The 15620-nt window shown below is 43.3% G+C and overlaps 1 protein-coding gene across 1 annotated transcript in view; it reads right to left on the reverse strand.

Moving 5' to 3' along the window:
* Positions 1-10183: 10183 nt before the first annotated feature.
* Positions 10184-15620, reverse strand: part of LOC140720159 (uncharacterized) — a 47882-nt gene continuing 42445 nt past the window's right edge. Inside the window, exon 4 of the mRNA XM_073035043.1 lies at positions 10184-10601. Within this exon, the coding sequence (XP_072891144.1) occupies positions 10485-10601 (117 nt within the window). The 3' untranslated portion in view covers positions 10184-10484. The remainder of the gene's footprint in view (positions 10602-15620) is intronic.

The raw sequence follows: 15620 nt of genomic DNA on the forward strand, positions 1-15620 counted from the left end.
CAGGGTCTGGAAAGGGGAACCCACTCCCTGTCCCTGTCCGAGAGGTTCCATATATAACCCTGAGGAGTGGCACAAGTCCCCGCGCAGGGTCTGGAAAGGGGAACCCACTCCCTGTCCCTGTCCGAGAGGTTCCATATATAACCCTGAGGAGTGGTACAGGTCCCCGGGCAGGGTCTGGAAAGGTGTACCCACCCGCTGTCCCTGTCTGAGAGGTTCCATATATAACCCCGAGGAGTTGTACAAGTCCCCGGGCAGGGTCTGGAATGGGGAACCCACTCCCTGTCCCTGTCTGAGAGGTTCCATATATAACCCTGAGGAGTGCAGTGAAGTCCCCAGGCAGGGTCTGGAAAGGGGAACCCACTCCCTTTTTCAATGAATTCAGGTAAAGCCCCAGGTCCGGATGGTTATACAGCTGAATTTTTAAAATTTTTTAAATCCCTCTTTGGCTTTTTAAAATTTTTAAAGATGCATTAAAAGTAGGCAAATAACCACATTCTTTTTATGATGCCTCCATTTCTCCAATTCTTAAAAAAGATAAAGACCCCACTGAATGTGCATCCTATCGGCCAATATCCTCGCTGAATACGGATTCTAAAATTTTTACCAAAATTTTGGCCACTAGATTAGAAAATGTTAACCTCAAATTATCTCTGAAGATCAGACCGGATTTATTAAAAACTGTTATTCATCTTTTAACATTTGAAAATTTATTAATATAATTTATACTTCTTCATCTAAAATACGAGAATGTCATTTCCTTAGATGCTGAAAAAGCGTTCGATAGAGTTGAATGGCCATATTTATTTAATATGTTGCAGAATTTTAATTTTATCTTGAAATTTATATCATGGATTAAATTAATGTATTATAATCCTTTGGCTTCCGTTCTTACCAATAATCAAAGATTTCCTTTTTTTCAGTTGTCCTGTGGTACAAGGCAAGGCTGCCCTTTAAGTCCTCTATTATTTGACATTGCTTTGGAACCTTTTGCTATTGCCATTCATGAATCACCTAATATTTTTGGTATTACCCATGGGTAAGGGACTTATAAGTTATCATTATATGCTGATGATTTGTTACTATACATATCTGACCCTGAGAGATCTATTCCTGCTATTTCATCCTTGCTTGCTCAGTTTAGTAGCTTTTCTGGCTACAAACTGAATTTTAATAAGAGTGAGTTATTTACATCAAATATGCAAGTTCCAATTTATAAACACTTACCATTTAAAGTTGTCACAGATCATTTTACTTATTTGGGAATTAAAATTACCAAGAAACATAAGGGTTTATTTAAAGTTAATTATTTTACCTTTAATTGAACAAATGAAGCAACTTGTTACCAGGTGTTCCCCATTATCTCTGCCATTGGTTGGTCGAATTAATACTATCAAGATGATAGTATTACCCAAATTTTTTTTATTTATTCCAAGCATTACAAATTTTTATTCCTAAATCTTTTTTGATATTATTGACTCCAAAATATCCTCATATGTGTGGCAGAGTAAAAATCCGAGATTAAGTAAAAGATATTTACAGAAGCCTAAGAAGGAAGGTGGTTTTGCTTTGCCAAACCTGAGATTTTACTATTGGGCAGTTAATCTTCAATATTTATATATTTTGGACACAAGAATCGGTCATAGTACCTTGCCCACAATGGGTAAATTTGGAGTGTAAATCTGTACAAGACTTCTCATTAGTAATTAGTTTTGCTACAATAAGTGTATGGGACATTGGAAAAAATTTTGAATTTCCCCGTGGGGATGAATAAAGTATCTATCTATCTATCATTGTTTTCTATTTTAGGATCTTCGCTTCCTTTTGCTTTATCTAAACCGAATAAACAAATAACTAATCCTATAGTTAAACATACATTAAGAATATGGTTCAAATTTCGTAAATTCTTTGGCTTGAATAATCAAGCCCTATTATATCTAACTTCTTTTTCCAGCCCTCTTTTATGGACCAAGCCTTTATGTTTTGGAAAACAAAAGGTATAACATGTTTTCGTGATCTATTTTTAGATAACAGTTTTATGTCCTTTGAACAGCTATCCAGCCTAAAATTTTTTTTAGATACTTGCAAGTTAGAAATTTCTTGAATGTTAGTATTTTCTGAAATTATGTCCAATGGACATTACAGAAAAAAATTCTATCTCTGAATCCTTGCCGGAAGGGTTAAGTAGCTATCATTTATCATATGATCATGAAAATACAGCCAGGAGTATCAGAAATAATTAAGAAGGAATGGGAAAAAGAATTTCACTGTCTTATACCCACAGAGCAGTGGGAGAAAATTTTACAATTAGTCAATTCTTCTTCTATTTGTGCTAAACATGCTTAATACAATTTAAGGTTGTACATAGGGCTCACATGTCCAAGGATAAACTCGCTTGATTTTATTCTTATGTTAATCCAACCTGTGACAGATGTCATTCTGAAGTCGCTTCATTGACCCACATGTTCTGGTCTTGCCCCCGTTTGCAAAATTATTGGAAAGATATTTTTGGTATTATTTCAACAGTTCTGAATATCAAATTGCAACCGCATCCTATTACTGCAATTTTCGGTTTACCGATGGTGGATAATAGTCGTTTATCCCCCCTCAGCCCGGCGGATGATTGCATTTGTTACATTAATGGCTAGAAGATCTATCCTATTGAATTGGAAAGAAATTAGTCCTCCAACTATATTTCAGTGGTTTTCTCGAGTTTAGAAAAAATTACAAGTGTTGTCTTTGACCCTTCAGGTAAATATGAAGAAACTTGGAGACCATTTATTCAACATTTTCATATGAGCTAAACTGACTTTTCTTAAACCTTACTTTTATTGTCCTTAATTATTTGGATGGAGGTGCGGAGTTATTGACGCTACTGTGTCTAATTGATATAATGCAATGGCCCATGTCGATTAGGATTTTTTCCATTTTTTTGGGGGGGAGGGTTTCTTATTTTCTCCATTTTTTTAACTACTATGAGTTTGGGAGGTTATTATCATCGATTTGTATTTATACCTTCACCTATTAATTATGTACTCTCAAGCTCTTTGCATTCATGTTTCATTTATGTTTGTTTAAAATCAATAAAAAGATTTAAAAAGAAAGGACTATTCTGAGGAAAGGGCGGAATAGGCGCAACGGGCCGAGTGGCCAGACATGCTCCTGTTTCTTATTTTCTAAAGCACGGGTTTACCTTTGCGCCTTGTTCTCCCTTGGTTTTCAGCCGTTCGGATTGCACAGAGGAGCGGTGAGAGCTCCGGAGATCCATCGGCAGCCGCTGCGGGGCAGCTCCCGTATCCCAGCAGGAAGGGACGGGTCTGGGAGACAACTCCAGACAACAGGCCCCGATCCTCGGCGGGGAAAGACCGGGCACCCCCTGTGTGGCTGAAACATCTCACGGAATCTCCGCCCGAATCTTCACCTCCGCCATCGGAAGGATTCAAAACTCCGGCCGCTGTTGCAGCCTTTACCCGGGGAGCTGCTCCCAATCTCGGGTCTCTCACCGGGTCCACTCGTTCCCGGTTCCAAACTTCGGTCCGCCCAGCGTCCCGCCCACTGACACTCCTCAGCCAATGGAGGCAAGAGTCTCACAGTGGTGTTCTCCGATTGGCTGCGAGTTTATCCGAGGGTGGGCTGCTGCCGGGTGCTGGAGATGTCTGTCACAGTTTGTTCTCAGAATCAAAGCAAGTTCACCGAGCCTCAAAGTTCAAAGTAAATTTTATTATCATTTTTAATTTTTTAAATTTTTATTAAACACAAACAAAAACAGAAACACTAAACATATGCTAACAAAGCCAGGGAGTCACACAAAAGCAGCAACAAATATATAACTATTAATTTTAAATATACAAATGAACAAGGAAATCAGCTCTAAATATTGTTGGACAGAAGGAACTCTATCTAAGAGGAGTCACAAAACAGAAACATATACAGAGATAACCCAAAACTTTGACAGATTTGTACAGTCTTTACAGCCTTTTGGCTATGGGAAGTTTTCAGAGGATAAACGTATAGTTTGAAGTCTGACATCAAAATATAAATGAAAGATTCTTATTGCTGTGATTGCATTTATGGATATAAAATTTGCTGTAAATTGACAAAAGATTTATGATAAAGAAATGATCCCGATGAGATTTGGTGTTATTAGTAAACACAAATAAGACGTTTTGAAAACAAAAAGTAAAATCCACATTAATATATTGATCTATAAATTGACCAACATCAAACTAAAATGTTTTAACATATTCACAACCCCAAAACAGATGAAATAAATTCACTGGATATCAACCACAAAAAGAACAGTTAGTTTCAATATCAGAATTAACCCTTGTCAAATAAACATTATTTGGATAATATCTATGTATAATTTTAAATAAGCCAGATACTCCTCCACGTCAGATTTCCCAAGCGACTATTTCAAAAACTAACAGAGTACATACAAGTCACCACATACAACTCCTACAAACATACAGAGCAAAGCTACAGAATGGGAACTATATCTGGATCACTGAAAGATCAACCAGAGTGCAGAAGACAACAAACTTCGCCAATGCAAATAAACAACGAGAACATGAAATAACCGCAGCGGCTGCCGATAGATTTCCGGTGCTCTCAGCGCTCCCTGTTCAATCTGACAGGACAAGAAACAGTGAGGCGCAAAGGTAAACTCGTGTTTCAGAAAATAAGAAATAGAGAAGGCATGGCCATTCGGCCCCTTGCGCCTCTTCTGCCCTTCACTCAGAACATGCATGACTTTTGACTTCAGCACCACTTTCCTGCAACTTTCCATCACCGCTGAGCCCCAGGATATGCCTATTCAATTTAGAAACCTTGTGGAGATATTTGCAATGATTCACTGCACTCTGGGTGAGGAAATTTCTCCTCATCTCAGTCGTGCTGAGTTGTCCTCGGATTTAAAGTCTGTGAGCGCTGGTTCCACACCTTATGGGAAACTTCATTCCAGCCCTTCCGCTGTAAATATCCTGTGAGATTGAATTTCTCTAATCTGTCTCAGTCAAACTACCTCTTATTTCACTCATTTTGAGACAGTCCCAGTACGATGATTTGTTGTGGGAGCATCTCTATGGACAGCAGGTGAGTGCAGTTATCCTGTGTTGTTCCACAGACTGATGGTTGAGGGGTAGTAACTGTTCCTGACCCTGGTGGGGTGAGAACTGAGGCTCTTGTACCTTCTACCTGATTACAGCAGTGAGAAAAGAGCCTGCCTGTGTGGTGAGCCTGATCACAGCCGCCTGTATCACCGTCCCCTCCGTCCTGCCCTTTCCGGGACCAAAGGGATTGTGGAGAGTAAATGTGGTATTCTGTCGAGTATCACTGTGATCTGTCCCCTCTGGCCTGTCCTATCCGGGACCAAACGGATTGTGGAGAGTAAATGTGGTACTCTGTCGAGTATCACTGTGATCCGTCCCCTCTGGCCTGCCCTATCCAGGACCAAAGGGATTGTGGAGAGTGAATGTGGTACTCTGTCGAGTATCACTGTGATGCGTCCCCTCCGGCCTGCCCTGTCCGGGACCAAAGGGATTGTGCAGAGTGAATGTGGTACTCTGTCGATTATCACTGTGATCCGTCCCCTCCGTCCTGCCCTTTCCGGGACCAAAGGGATTGTGGAGAGTAAATGTGGTATTCTGTCGAGTATCACTGTGATCTGTCCCCTCTGGCCTGTCCTATCCGGGACCAAACGGATTGTGGAGAGTAAATGTGGTACTCTGTCGAGTATCACTGTGATCCGTCCCCTCTGGCCTGCCCTATCCGGGACCAAAGGGATTGTGGAGAGTAAATGTGGTATCCTGTCGAGTATCACTGTGATCTGTCCCCTCTGGCCTGTCCTATCCGGGACCAAAGGGATTGTGGAGAGTAAATGTGGTACTCTGTCGAGTATCACTGTGATCCGTCCCCTCTGGCCTGCCCTATCCGGGACCAAAGGGATTGTGGAGAGTGAATGTGGTACTCTGTCGAGCATCACTGTGATCCGTCCCCTCTGGCCTGCCCTATCCGGGACCAAAGGGATTGTGCAGAGTGAATATGGTACTCTGTCGAGTTTCACTGTGATCCGTCCCCTCTGGCCTGCCTTATCCGGGACCAAAGGGATTGTGGAGAGTAAATGTGGTACTCTGTCGAGTATGACTGTGATCCGTCCCCTCTGGCCTGCCCTATCCGGGACCAAAGGGATTGTGGAGAGTAAATGTGCTACTCTGTCGAGTATCACTGTGATCCGTCCCCTCTGGCCTGCCCTATCCGGGACCAAAGGGATTGTGGAGAGTAAATGTGCTACTCTGTCGAGTATTGCTGTGATCCAGGCTCTCTTCCTGCCCATTATTCTTGTCTGTGATTGCAGTGCGACAATATCTAGCCCAATGTCCCCTCTTTCTACAAACCCCGTCTCTGTCCTTAGCCAAGTGTCCTCTTCATCTGCACCGTCCGCACGATCCTGCCACCGGTTCTGGGTTCTTCGTCGGGACCCGAACTCCATCTCCTCACTACCGGTTCTCTGTGCACACTCTCGCTTTTCCCCAGTCCCTTTAAAGAGTCAATTGCGCTCCATATTCATCAGAATTTATGTCACCCGGGTGACAGGTCTGACACAGCGAATTGAGATTAGTTAACTTAAAGGAGTGGACAGGCTTGGGTCTGAGACAGTTTACAAAAGTCTGCACTGCCAGCCGGACACACTGATCTGTCCAGGGGTTTGCCGGCATTGGACTCTCACGTATCCTTAAAAGGAGCTATAAAGTACGCAAGGGATTCTCCTTTTTTCTGTAGTTATCGGGTAAACTCACCAAAATCCGCGTGCAGTCGGGCTGCCATTCAAATGGGTTCCCTTACCTCAGCGACCCACCGTGCCATGGCTTGTATTACATCAGCCCCTCTGGTGGCTCCCGGTCACCTTCGGGCGTCTGCCTGGGAAAGGGGAACTCACTCCCTGTCCCTGTCCGAGAGGTTCCATATATAACCCTGAGGAGTGACACAAGTACCCGGGCAGGGTCTGGAAAGGGGAACCCACTCCCTGACCCAGTCCGAGAGGTTCCATATATAACCCTGTGGAGTGACACAAGTCCCCGGGCAGGGTCCGGAAAGGGGAACCCACTCCCTGTCCCTGTCCGAGAGGTTCCATATATAACCCTGAGGAGTGGCACAAGTCCCCGAGCAGGGTCTGGAAAGGGGAACCCACTCCCTGTCCCTGTCCGAGAGGTTCCATATATAACCCTGAGGAGTGGCACAAGTCCCCGGGCAGGGTCTGGAATGGGGAACCCACTCCCTGTCCCTGTCCGAGAGGTTCCATATATAACCCTGAGGAGTGCAGTGAAGTCCCCAGGCAGGGTCTGGAAAGGGGAACCCACTCCCTTTTTCAATGAATTCAGGTAAAGCCCCAGGTCCGGATGGTTATACTGCTGAATTGTTTAAATTTTTAAAATCCCTCTTTGGCTTTTTAAAATTTTTAAAGATGCGTTTACTGTAGGTAAATAACCACAATCTTTTTATGATGCCTCCATTTCTCCAATTCTTAAAAAAGGTAAAGACCCCACTGAATGTGCATCCTATCGGCCAATATCCTTGCTGAATACCGATTCTAAGATTTTTACCAAAATTTTGGCCACTAGATTAGAAAATGTTAACCTCAAATTATCTCTGAAGGTCAGACCGGATTTATTAAAAACTTATTCATCTTTTAACATTTGAAAATTTATTAATATAATTTATACTTCTTCATCTAAAATACCAGAATGTCATTTCCTTAGATGCTGAAAAAGCGTTCGATAGAGTTGAATGGCCATATTTATTTAATACGTTGCAGAATTTTAATTTTAGCTTGAAATTTATATCATGGATTAAATTAATGTATTATAATCCTTTGGCTTCCGTTCTTACCAATAATCAAAGATTTCCTTTTTTTCAGTTGTCCTGTGGTACAAGGCAAGGCTGCCCTTTAAGTCCTCTATTATTTGACATTGCTTTGGAACCTTTTGCTGTTGCCATTCATGAATCACCTAATATTTTTGGTATTACCCATGGGTAAGGGATTTATAAGTTATCATTATATGCTGATGATTTGTTACTATACATATCTGACCCTGAGAGATCTATTCCTGCTATTTCATCCTTGCTTGCTCAGTTTAGTAGCTTTTCTGGCTACAAACTGAATTTTAATAAGAGTGAATTATTTCCATTAAATATGCAAGTTCCAATTTATAAACACTTACCATTTAAAGTTGTCACAGATCATTTTACTTATTTGGGAATTAAAATTATCAAGAAACATAAGGGTTTATTTAAAGTTAATTATTTTACCTTTAATTGAACAAATCAAGCAACTTGTTACCAGGTGGTCCCCATTATCTCTGTCATTGGTTGGTCGAATTAATACTATCAAGATGATAGTATTACCCAAATTTTTTTTATTTATTCCAAGCATTACCAATTTTTATTCCTAAATCTTTTTTGATATTATTGACTCCAAAATATCCTCATATGTGTGGCAGAGTAAAAATCCGAGATTAAGTAAAAGATATTTACAGAAGCCTAAGGTTTTGCTTTGCCAAACCTGAGATTTTACTATTGGGCAGTTAATCTTCAATATTTATATATTTTGGACACAAGAATCGGTCATAGTACCTTGCCCACAATGGGTAAATTTGGAGTGTAAATCTGTACAAGACTTCTCATTAGTAATTAGTTTTGCTACAATAAGTGTATGGGACATTGGAAAAAATTTTGAATTTCCCCGTGGGGATGAATAAAGTATCTATCTATCTATCATTGTTTTCTATTTTAGGATCTTCACTTCCTTTTGCTTTATCTAAACCGAATAAACAAATAACTAATCCTATAGTTAAACATACATTAAGAATATGGTTCAAATTTTGTAAATTCTTTGGCTTGAATAATCAAGCCCTATTATATCTAACTTCTTTTTCCAGCCCTCTTTTATGGACCAAGCCTTTATGTTTTGGAAAACAAAAGGTATAACATGTTTTCGTGATCTATTTTTAGATAACAGTTTTATGTCCTTTGAACAGCTATCCAGCCTAAAACTCATTTTTTTTAGATACTTGCAAGTTAGAAATTTCTTGAATGTTAGTATTTTCTGAAATTATGTCCAATGGACATTACAGAAAAAAATTCTATCTCTGAATCCTTGCCGGAAGGGTTAAGTAGCTATCAATTATCATATGATCATGAAAATCCAGCCAGGAGTGTCAGAAATAATTAAGAAGGAATGGGAAAAAGAATTTCACTGTCTTATACCCACAGAGCAGTGGGAGAAAATTTTACAATTAGTCAATTCTTCTTCTATTTGTGCTAAACATGCCTAATACAATTTAAGGTTGTTCATAGGGCTCACATGTCCAAGGATAAACACGCTTGATTTTATTCTTATGTTAATCCAACCAGTGACAGATGTCATTCTGAAGTCGCTTCATTGACCTACATGTTCTGGTCTTGCCCCCGTTTGCAAAATTATTGGAAAGATATTTTTGGTATTATTTCAACAGTTCTGAATATCAAATCGCAACCGCATCCTATTACTGCAATTTTCGGTTTACCAATGGTGGATAATAGTCGTTTATCCCCCCCCAGCCCGCGGATGATTGCATTTGTTACATTAATGGCTAGAAGATCTATCCTATTGAATTGGAAAGAAATTAGTCCTCCAACTATATTTCAGTGGTTTTCTCGAGTTTAGAAAAAATTACAAGTGTTGTCTTTGACCCTTCAGGTAAATATGAAGAAACATGGAGACCATTTATTCAACATTTTCATATGCTCTAAACTGACTTTTCCTAAACCTTACTTTTATTGTCCTTAATTATTTGGATGGAGGTGCGGAGTTATTGACGCTACTGTGTATAATTAATATAATGCAATGGCCCATGCAGGTTAGGTATTTTTTTCTTTTTTTTGGGGGGGGGAGGGTTTCTTATTTTCTCCATTTTTTTAACTACTATGAGTTTGGGAGATTATTATCATCGATTTGTATTTATACCTTAACCTATTCATTATGTACTCTCAAGCTCTTTGCATTCATGTTTCATTTCTGTTTGTTTAAAATCAATAAAAAGATTTAAAAAGAAAGGACTACTCTGAGGAAAGGGCGGAATAGGCGCAACGGGCCGAGTGGCCAGACCTGCTCCTGTTACTTATTTTCTAAAGCACGAGTTTACCTTTGCGCCTTGTTCTCCCTTGGTTTTCAGCCGTTCGGATTGCACAGGGGAGCGGTGAGAGCTCCGGAGATCCACCGGCAGCCGCTGCGGGGCAGCTCCCGTATCCCAGCAGGAAGGGACGGGTCTGGGAGACAATTCCAGACAACAGGCCCCGATCCTCGGCGGGGAAAGGCCGGGCGCCCTCCGTGTAGCTGAAACATCTCACGGAATCTCCGCCCGTCTCTTCACCTCCGCCATCGGAAGGATTCAAAACTCCGGCCGCTATTGCAGCCTTTACCCGGGGAGCTGCACCCAATCTCGGGTCTCTCACTGGGTCCACTCGTTCCCGGTTCCAAACTTCGGTCGACACTCCTCAGCCAATGGAGGCAAGATTCTCCCAGTGGTGTTCTCTGATTGACTGTGTGTGTGTCCGAGGGTGGGCTGCTACCGGAAGATGGAGATGTCAGTCACAGTTTGTTCTCAGAATCAAAGCAAGTTCCCCGAGGCTCAAAGTTCAAAGTAAATTTTATTATTATTTTTAAATTTTTTAAATTTTTATTAAACACAATCAAAAACAGAAACACTAAACATATGCTAACAAAGCCAGGGAGTCACACAAAAGCAGCAACAAATATATAACTATTAACTTTAAATATACAAATAAACAAGGAAATCCACTCTAAATACTGTTGGACAGAAGGAACTGTATCTAAGAGGAGTCACAAAACAGGAACATTTACAGAGATAACCCAAAACTTTGACAGATTTGTACAGTCTTTACAGCTTTCTGGCTATGGGAAGTTTTCAGAGTATAAAAGTATAGTTTGAAGTCTGACATCAAAATATAAATGAAGGTTTCTTATTGCTATGATTGCATTTATGGATATAAAATTTGCTGTAAATTAACAAAAGATAAAGAAATGATCCCTATGAGATTTGGTGTTATTAGTAAACCCAAATAAGACATTTTGAAAAAAAAGTAAAATCCACATTAATATATTGATCTATAAATTGACCAACATCAACCCAAAATGTTTTAACATATTCACAATCCCAAAACAGATGAAATAAATTCTCTGGATATAAACCACAAAAAGAACCGTTAGTTTCAATATCAGAATTAACCCTTGTCAAATAAACACTGTTTGGATAATATCTATGTATAATTTTAAATAAGCCCCAATACCTCAGATTCCCCAAGTGACTATTCCAAAAACTAACAGACTACATATAAGCCGCCACTTACAACTCCTACAAACATACAGAGCAAAGCTACAGAACGGTAACTATATCTGGATCACTGAAAGATCAACCAGAGTGCAGAAGACAACAAACATCGCCAATGCAAATAAACAACGAGAACATGAAATAACCGCAGCGGCTGCCGATAGATGACCGGTGCTCTCAGCGCTCCCTGTTCAATCTGACAGGACAAGAAACAGTGAGGCACAAAGGTAAACTCGTGTTTCAGAAAATCAGAAACAGAGAAGGCGTGGCCATTCGGCCCCTTGCGCCTCTTCTGCCCTTCACTCAGAACATGCCTGACTTTTGACCTCAGCACCACTTTCCTGCAACTTCCGATCAGGATATGTGCCCCAGGATATGTCTACTCAATTTAGAAACCTTGTGGAGATAATTGCAATGATTCACTGCACTCTGGGTGAAGAAATTTCTCCTCATCTCAGACAGGCTGAGTTGTCCTCGGATTTTGAGTCTGTGAGCGCAGGTTCCACACCTAATGGGAAACATCATTCCAGCCCTTCCGCTGTAAATATCCTGTGAGATTGAATTTCTCTAATTCTGAGACAGGAATGTGATCTGTCTCAGTAAAAGCACCTCTTATTTCACTCATATTGAGACAGTCCCAGTACGATGATTTGTTATGGGAGCATCGCTATGGATAGCAAGTGAGTGCAGTTATCCTGTATTCTTCCACAGACTGATGGCTGAGGGGTAGTAACTGTTCCTGACCCTGGTGGGGCGAGTCCAGAGGCTCGTGTACAATCTACCTGATTACAGCAGTGAGAAAAGAGCCTCCATGTGTGGTGAGCCTGATCACAGCCGCCTGTATCACCGTCCCCTCTGGCCTGCCCTATCCGGGACCAAAGGGATTGCGGAGAGTAAATGTGGTACTCTGTCGTATCACTGTGATCTGTCCACTCTGGCCTGCCCTATCCGGGACCAAAGCGATTGTTGAGAGTAAATGTGGTACTCTGTCGTATCACTGTGATCCGTCCCCTCTGGCCTGCCCTATCCGGGACCAAATGGATTGTGGAGAGTAAATGTGGTACTTTGTCGAGTATCACTGTGATCACTCCCCTCTGGCCCGCCCTATCCGGGACCAAAGGGATTTTGGAGAGTAAACGTGGTACTCTGTCGAGTATCACTGAGATCCGTCCCATCTGGCCTGCTCTATCCGGGACCAAAGCGATTGTTGAGAGTAAATGTGGTACTCTGTCGAGTATCACTGTGATTCGTCCCCTCTGGCCTGTCCTATCCGGGACCAAAGGGATTGTTGAGAGTAAATGTGGTACTCTGTCGAGTATCACTGTGATCCGTCCCCTCTGGCCTGCCCTATCCGGGACCAAAGGGATTGTGGAGAGTAAATGTGGTACTCTGTCGAGCATCACTGTGATCGGTCCCCTCTGGCCTGCCCTATTCGGGACCAAAGGGATTGTGGGGAGTAAATGTGGTACTCTGTCGAGTATCACTGTGATCCGTCCCCTCTGGCCTGCCCTATCAGGGACCAAAGGGATTGTGGATAGTAAATGTGGTACTCTGTCGTATCACAGTGATCCGTCCACTCTGGCCTGCCCTATCCGGGACCAAAGGGATTGTTGAGAGTAAATGTGGTACTCTGTCGAGTACCACTGTGATCCGTCCCCTCTGGCCTGTCCTATCCGGGACCAAAGGGATTGTGGAGAGTAAATGAGGTACTCTGTCGAGTATCACTGTGATCCGTCCCCTCTGGCCTGCCCTATCCGGGACCAAAGGGATTGTGGAGAGTAAATGTGGTACTCTGTCGAGTATCACTGCGATCCGTCCCCTCTGGACTGCCCTATCCGGGACCAAAGGGATTGTGGAGAGTAAATGTGGTACTCTGTCGAGTATCACTGTAATCCGTCCCCTCTGGCCTGTCCTATCCGGGACCAAAGGGATTGTGGAGAGTAAATGAGGTACTCTGTTGAGTATCACGGTGATCCGTCCCCTCTGGTCTGTCCTATCCGGGACCAAAGGGATTGTGGAGAGTAAATGTGGTATTCTGTTGAGTATCACTGTGATCCGACCCCTCTGGCCTGCCCTATCCGGGACCAAAGGGATTGTTGAGAGTAAATGTGGTACTCTGTCGAGTATCACTGAGATCTCTCCCCTCTGGCCTGCCCTATCCGGGACCAAAGGGATTGTTGAGAGTAAATGTGGTACTCTGTCGAGTATCACAGTGATCCGTCCCCTCTGGCCTGCCCTATCCGGGACCAAAGGGATTGTGGAGAGTAAATGTGGTACTCTGTCGTATCACTGTGATCCGTCTCATCTGGCCTGCCCTATCCGGGACCAAAGGGATTGTGGAGAGTAAATGTGGTACTCTGTCGAGTATCACTGTGATCACTCCCCTCTGACCTGCCCTATCCGGGACCAAAGGGATTGTGGAGAGTAAATGTGGTACTCTGTCGAGTATCACTGTGATCCGTCCCCTCTGGCCTGTCCTATCCGGGACCAAAGGGATTGTGGAGAGTAACTGTGGTACTCTGTCGAGTATCACTGTGATCCGTCCTCTCTGGCCTGCCCTATCCAGGACCAAAGGGATTGTGGAGAGTAAATGTGGTATTCTGTTGAGTATCGCTGTGATCCGACCCCTCTGGCCTGCCCTATCCGGGACCAAAGGGATTGTGGAGAGTAAATGTGGTATTCTGTTGAGTATCGCTGTGATCCGACCCCTCTGGCCTGCCCTATCCGGGACCAAAGGGATTGTGGAGAGTAAATGTGGTATTCTGTTGAGTATCGCTGTGATCCGACACCTCTGGCCTGCCCTTTCCGGGACCAAAGGGATTGTGGAGAGTAAATGTGGTATTCTGTCGAGTATCACTGTGATCTGTCCCCTCTGGCCTGCCCTATCCGGGACCAAAGGGATTGCGGAGAGTAAATGTGTTACTCTGTCGTATCACTGTGATCCGTCCCCTCTGGCCTGTCCTATCCGGGACCAAAGGGATTGTGGAGAGTAAATGTGGTACTCTGTCGAGTATCACTGTGATCCGTCCCCTATGGCCTGCCCTATCCGGGACCAAAGGGATTGTGGAGAGTAAATGAGGTACTCTGTCGAGTATCACTGTGATCCGTCCACTCTGGCCTGCCCTATTTGGGACCAAAGGGATTGTGGAGAGTAAATGTGGTACTCTGTCGAGTATCACTGTGATCCGTCCCCTCTGGCCTGCCCTATCCGGGACCAAAGGGATTGTGGAGAGTAAATGTGGTACTCTGTCGAGTATCACTGAGATCCGTCCCATCTGGCCTGCCCTATCCGGGACCAAAGCGATTGTTGAGAGTAAATGTGGTACTCTGTCGAGTATCACTGTGATCCGTCCCATCTGGCCTGTCCTATCCGGGAACAAAGGGATTGTGGAGAGTAAATGAGGTACTCTGTCGAGTATCACTGTGATCCGTCCCCTCTGGCCTGTCCTATCCGGGACAAAAGGGATTGTGGAGAGTAAATGTGGTACTCTGTCGAGTATCACTCTGATCTGTCCCCTCTGGCCTGTCCTATCCGGGACGAAAGGGATTGTGGAGAGTAAATGTGGTACTCTGTCGAGTATCACTGTGATCCGTCCCCTCTGGCCTGCCCTATCCGGGACCAAAGGGATTGTGGAGAGTAAATGTGGTACTCTGTCGAGTATCACTGTGATCACTCCCCTCTGGCCTGCCCTATCCGGGACCAAAGGGATTGTGGAGAGTAAATGTGGTACTCTGTCGAGTATCACTGTGATCCGTCCCCTCTGGCCTGCCCGATCCGGGACCAAAGGGATTGTGGAGAGTAAATGTGGTACTCTGTCGAGTATCACTGTGATCCGTCCCCTCTGGCCTGCCCTATCCGGGACCAAAGGGATTGTGGAGTGTAAATGTGGTACTCTGTCGAGTATCACAGTGATCTGTCCCCTCTGGCCTGTCCTATCCGGGACCAAAGGGATTGTGGAGAGTAAATGAGGTACTCTGTTGAGTATCACTGTGATCCGTCCCCTCTGGTCTGTCCTATCCGGGACCAAAGGGATTGTGGAGAGTAAATGTGGTACTCTGTCGAGTATCACTGTGATCTGTCCCCTCTGGCCTGCCCTATCAGGGACCAAAGGGATTGTGGAGAGTAAATGTGGTACTCTGTCGTATCACTGTGATCCGTCCACTCTGGCCTGCCCTATCCGGGACCAAAGGGATTGTTGAGAGTAAATGTGGTACTCTGTCGAGTATCACTGTGAT

This window comes from Hemitrygon akajei, unplaced genomic scaffold, assembly GCF_048418815.1.
Source record: "Hemitrygon akajei unplaced genomic scaffold, sHemAka1.3 Scf000037, whole genome shotgun sequence".
NCBI lineage: Eukaryota > Metazoa > Chordata > Chondrichthyes > Myliobatiformes > Dasyatidae > Hemitrygon > Hemitrygon akajei.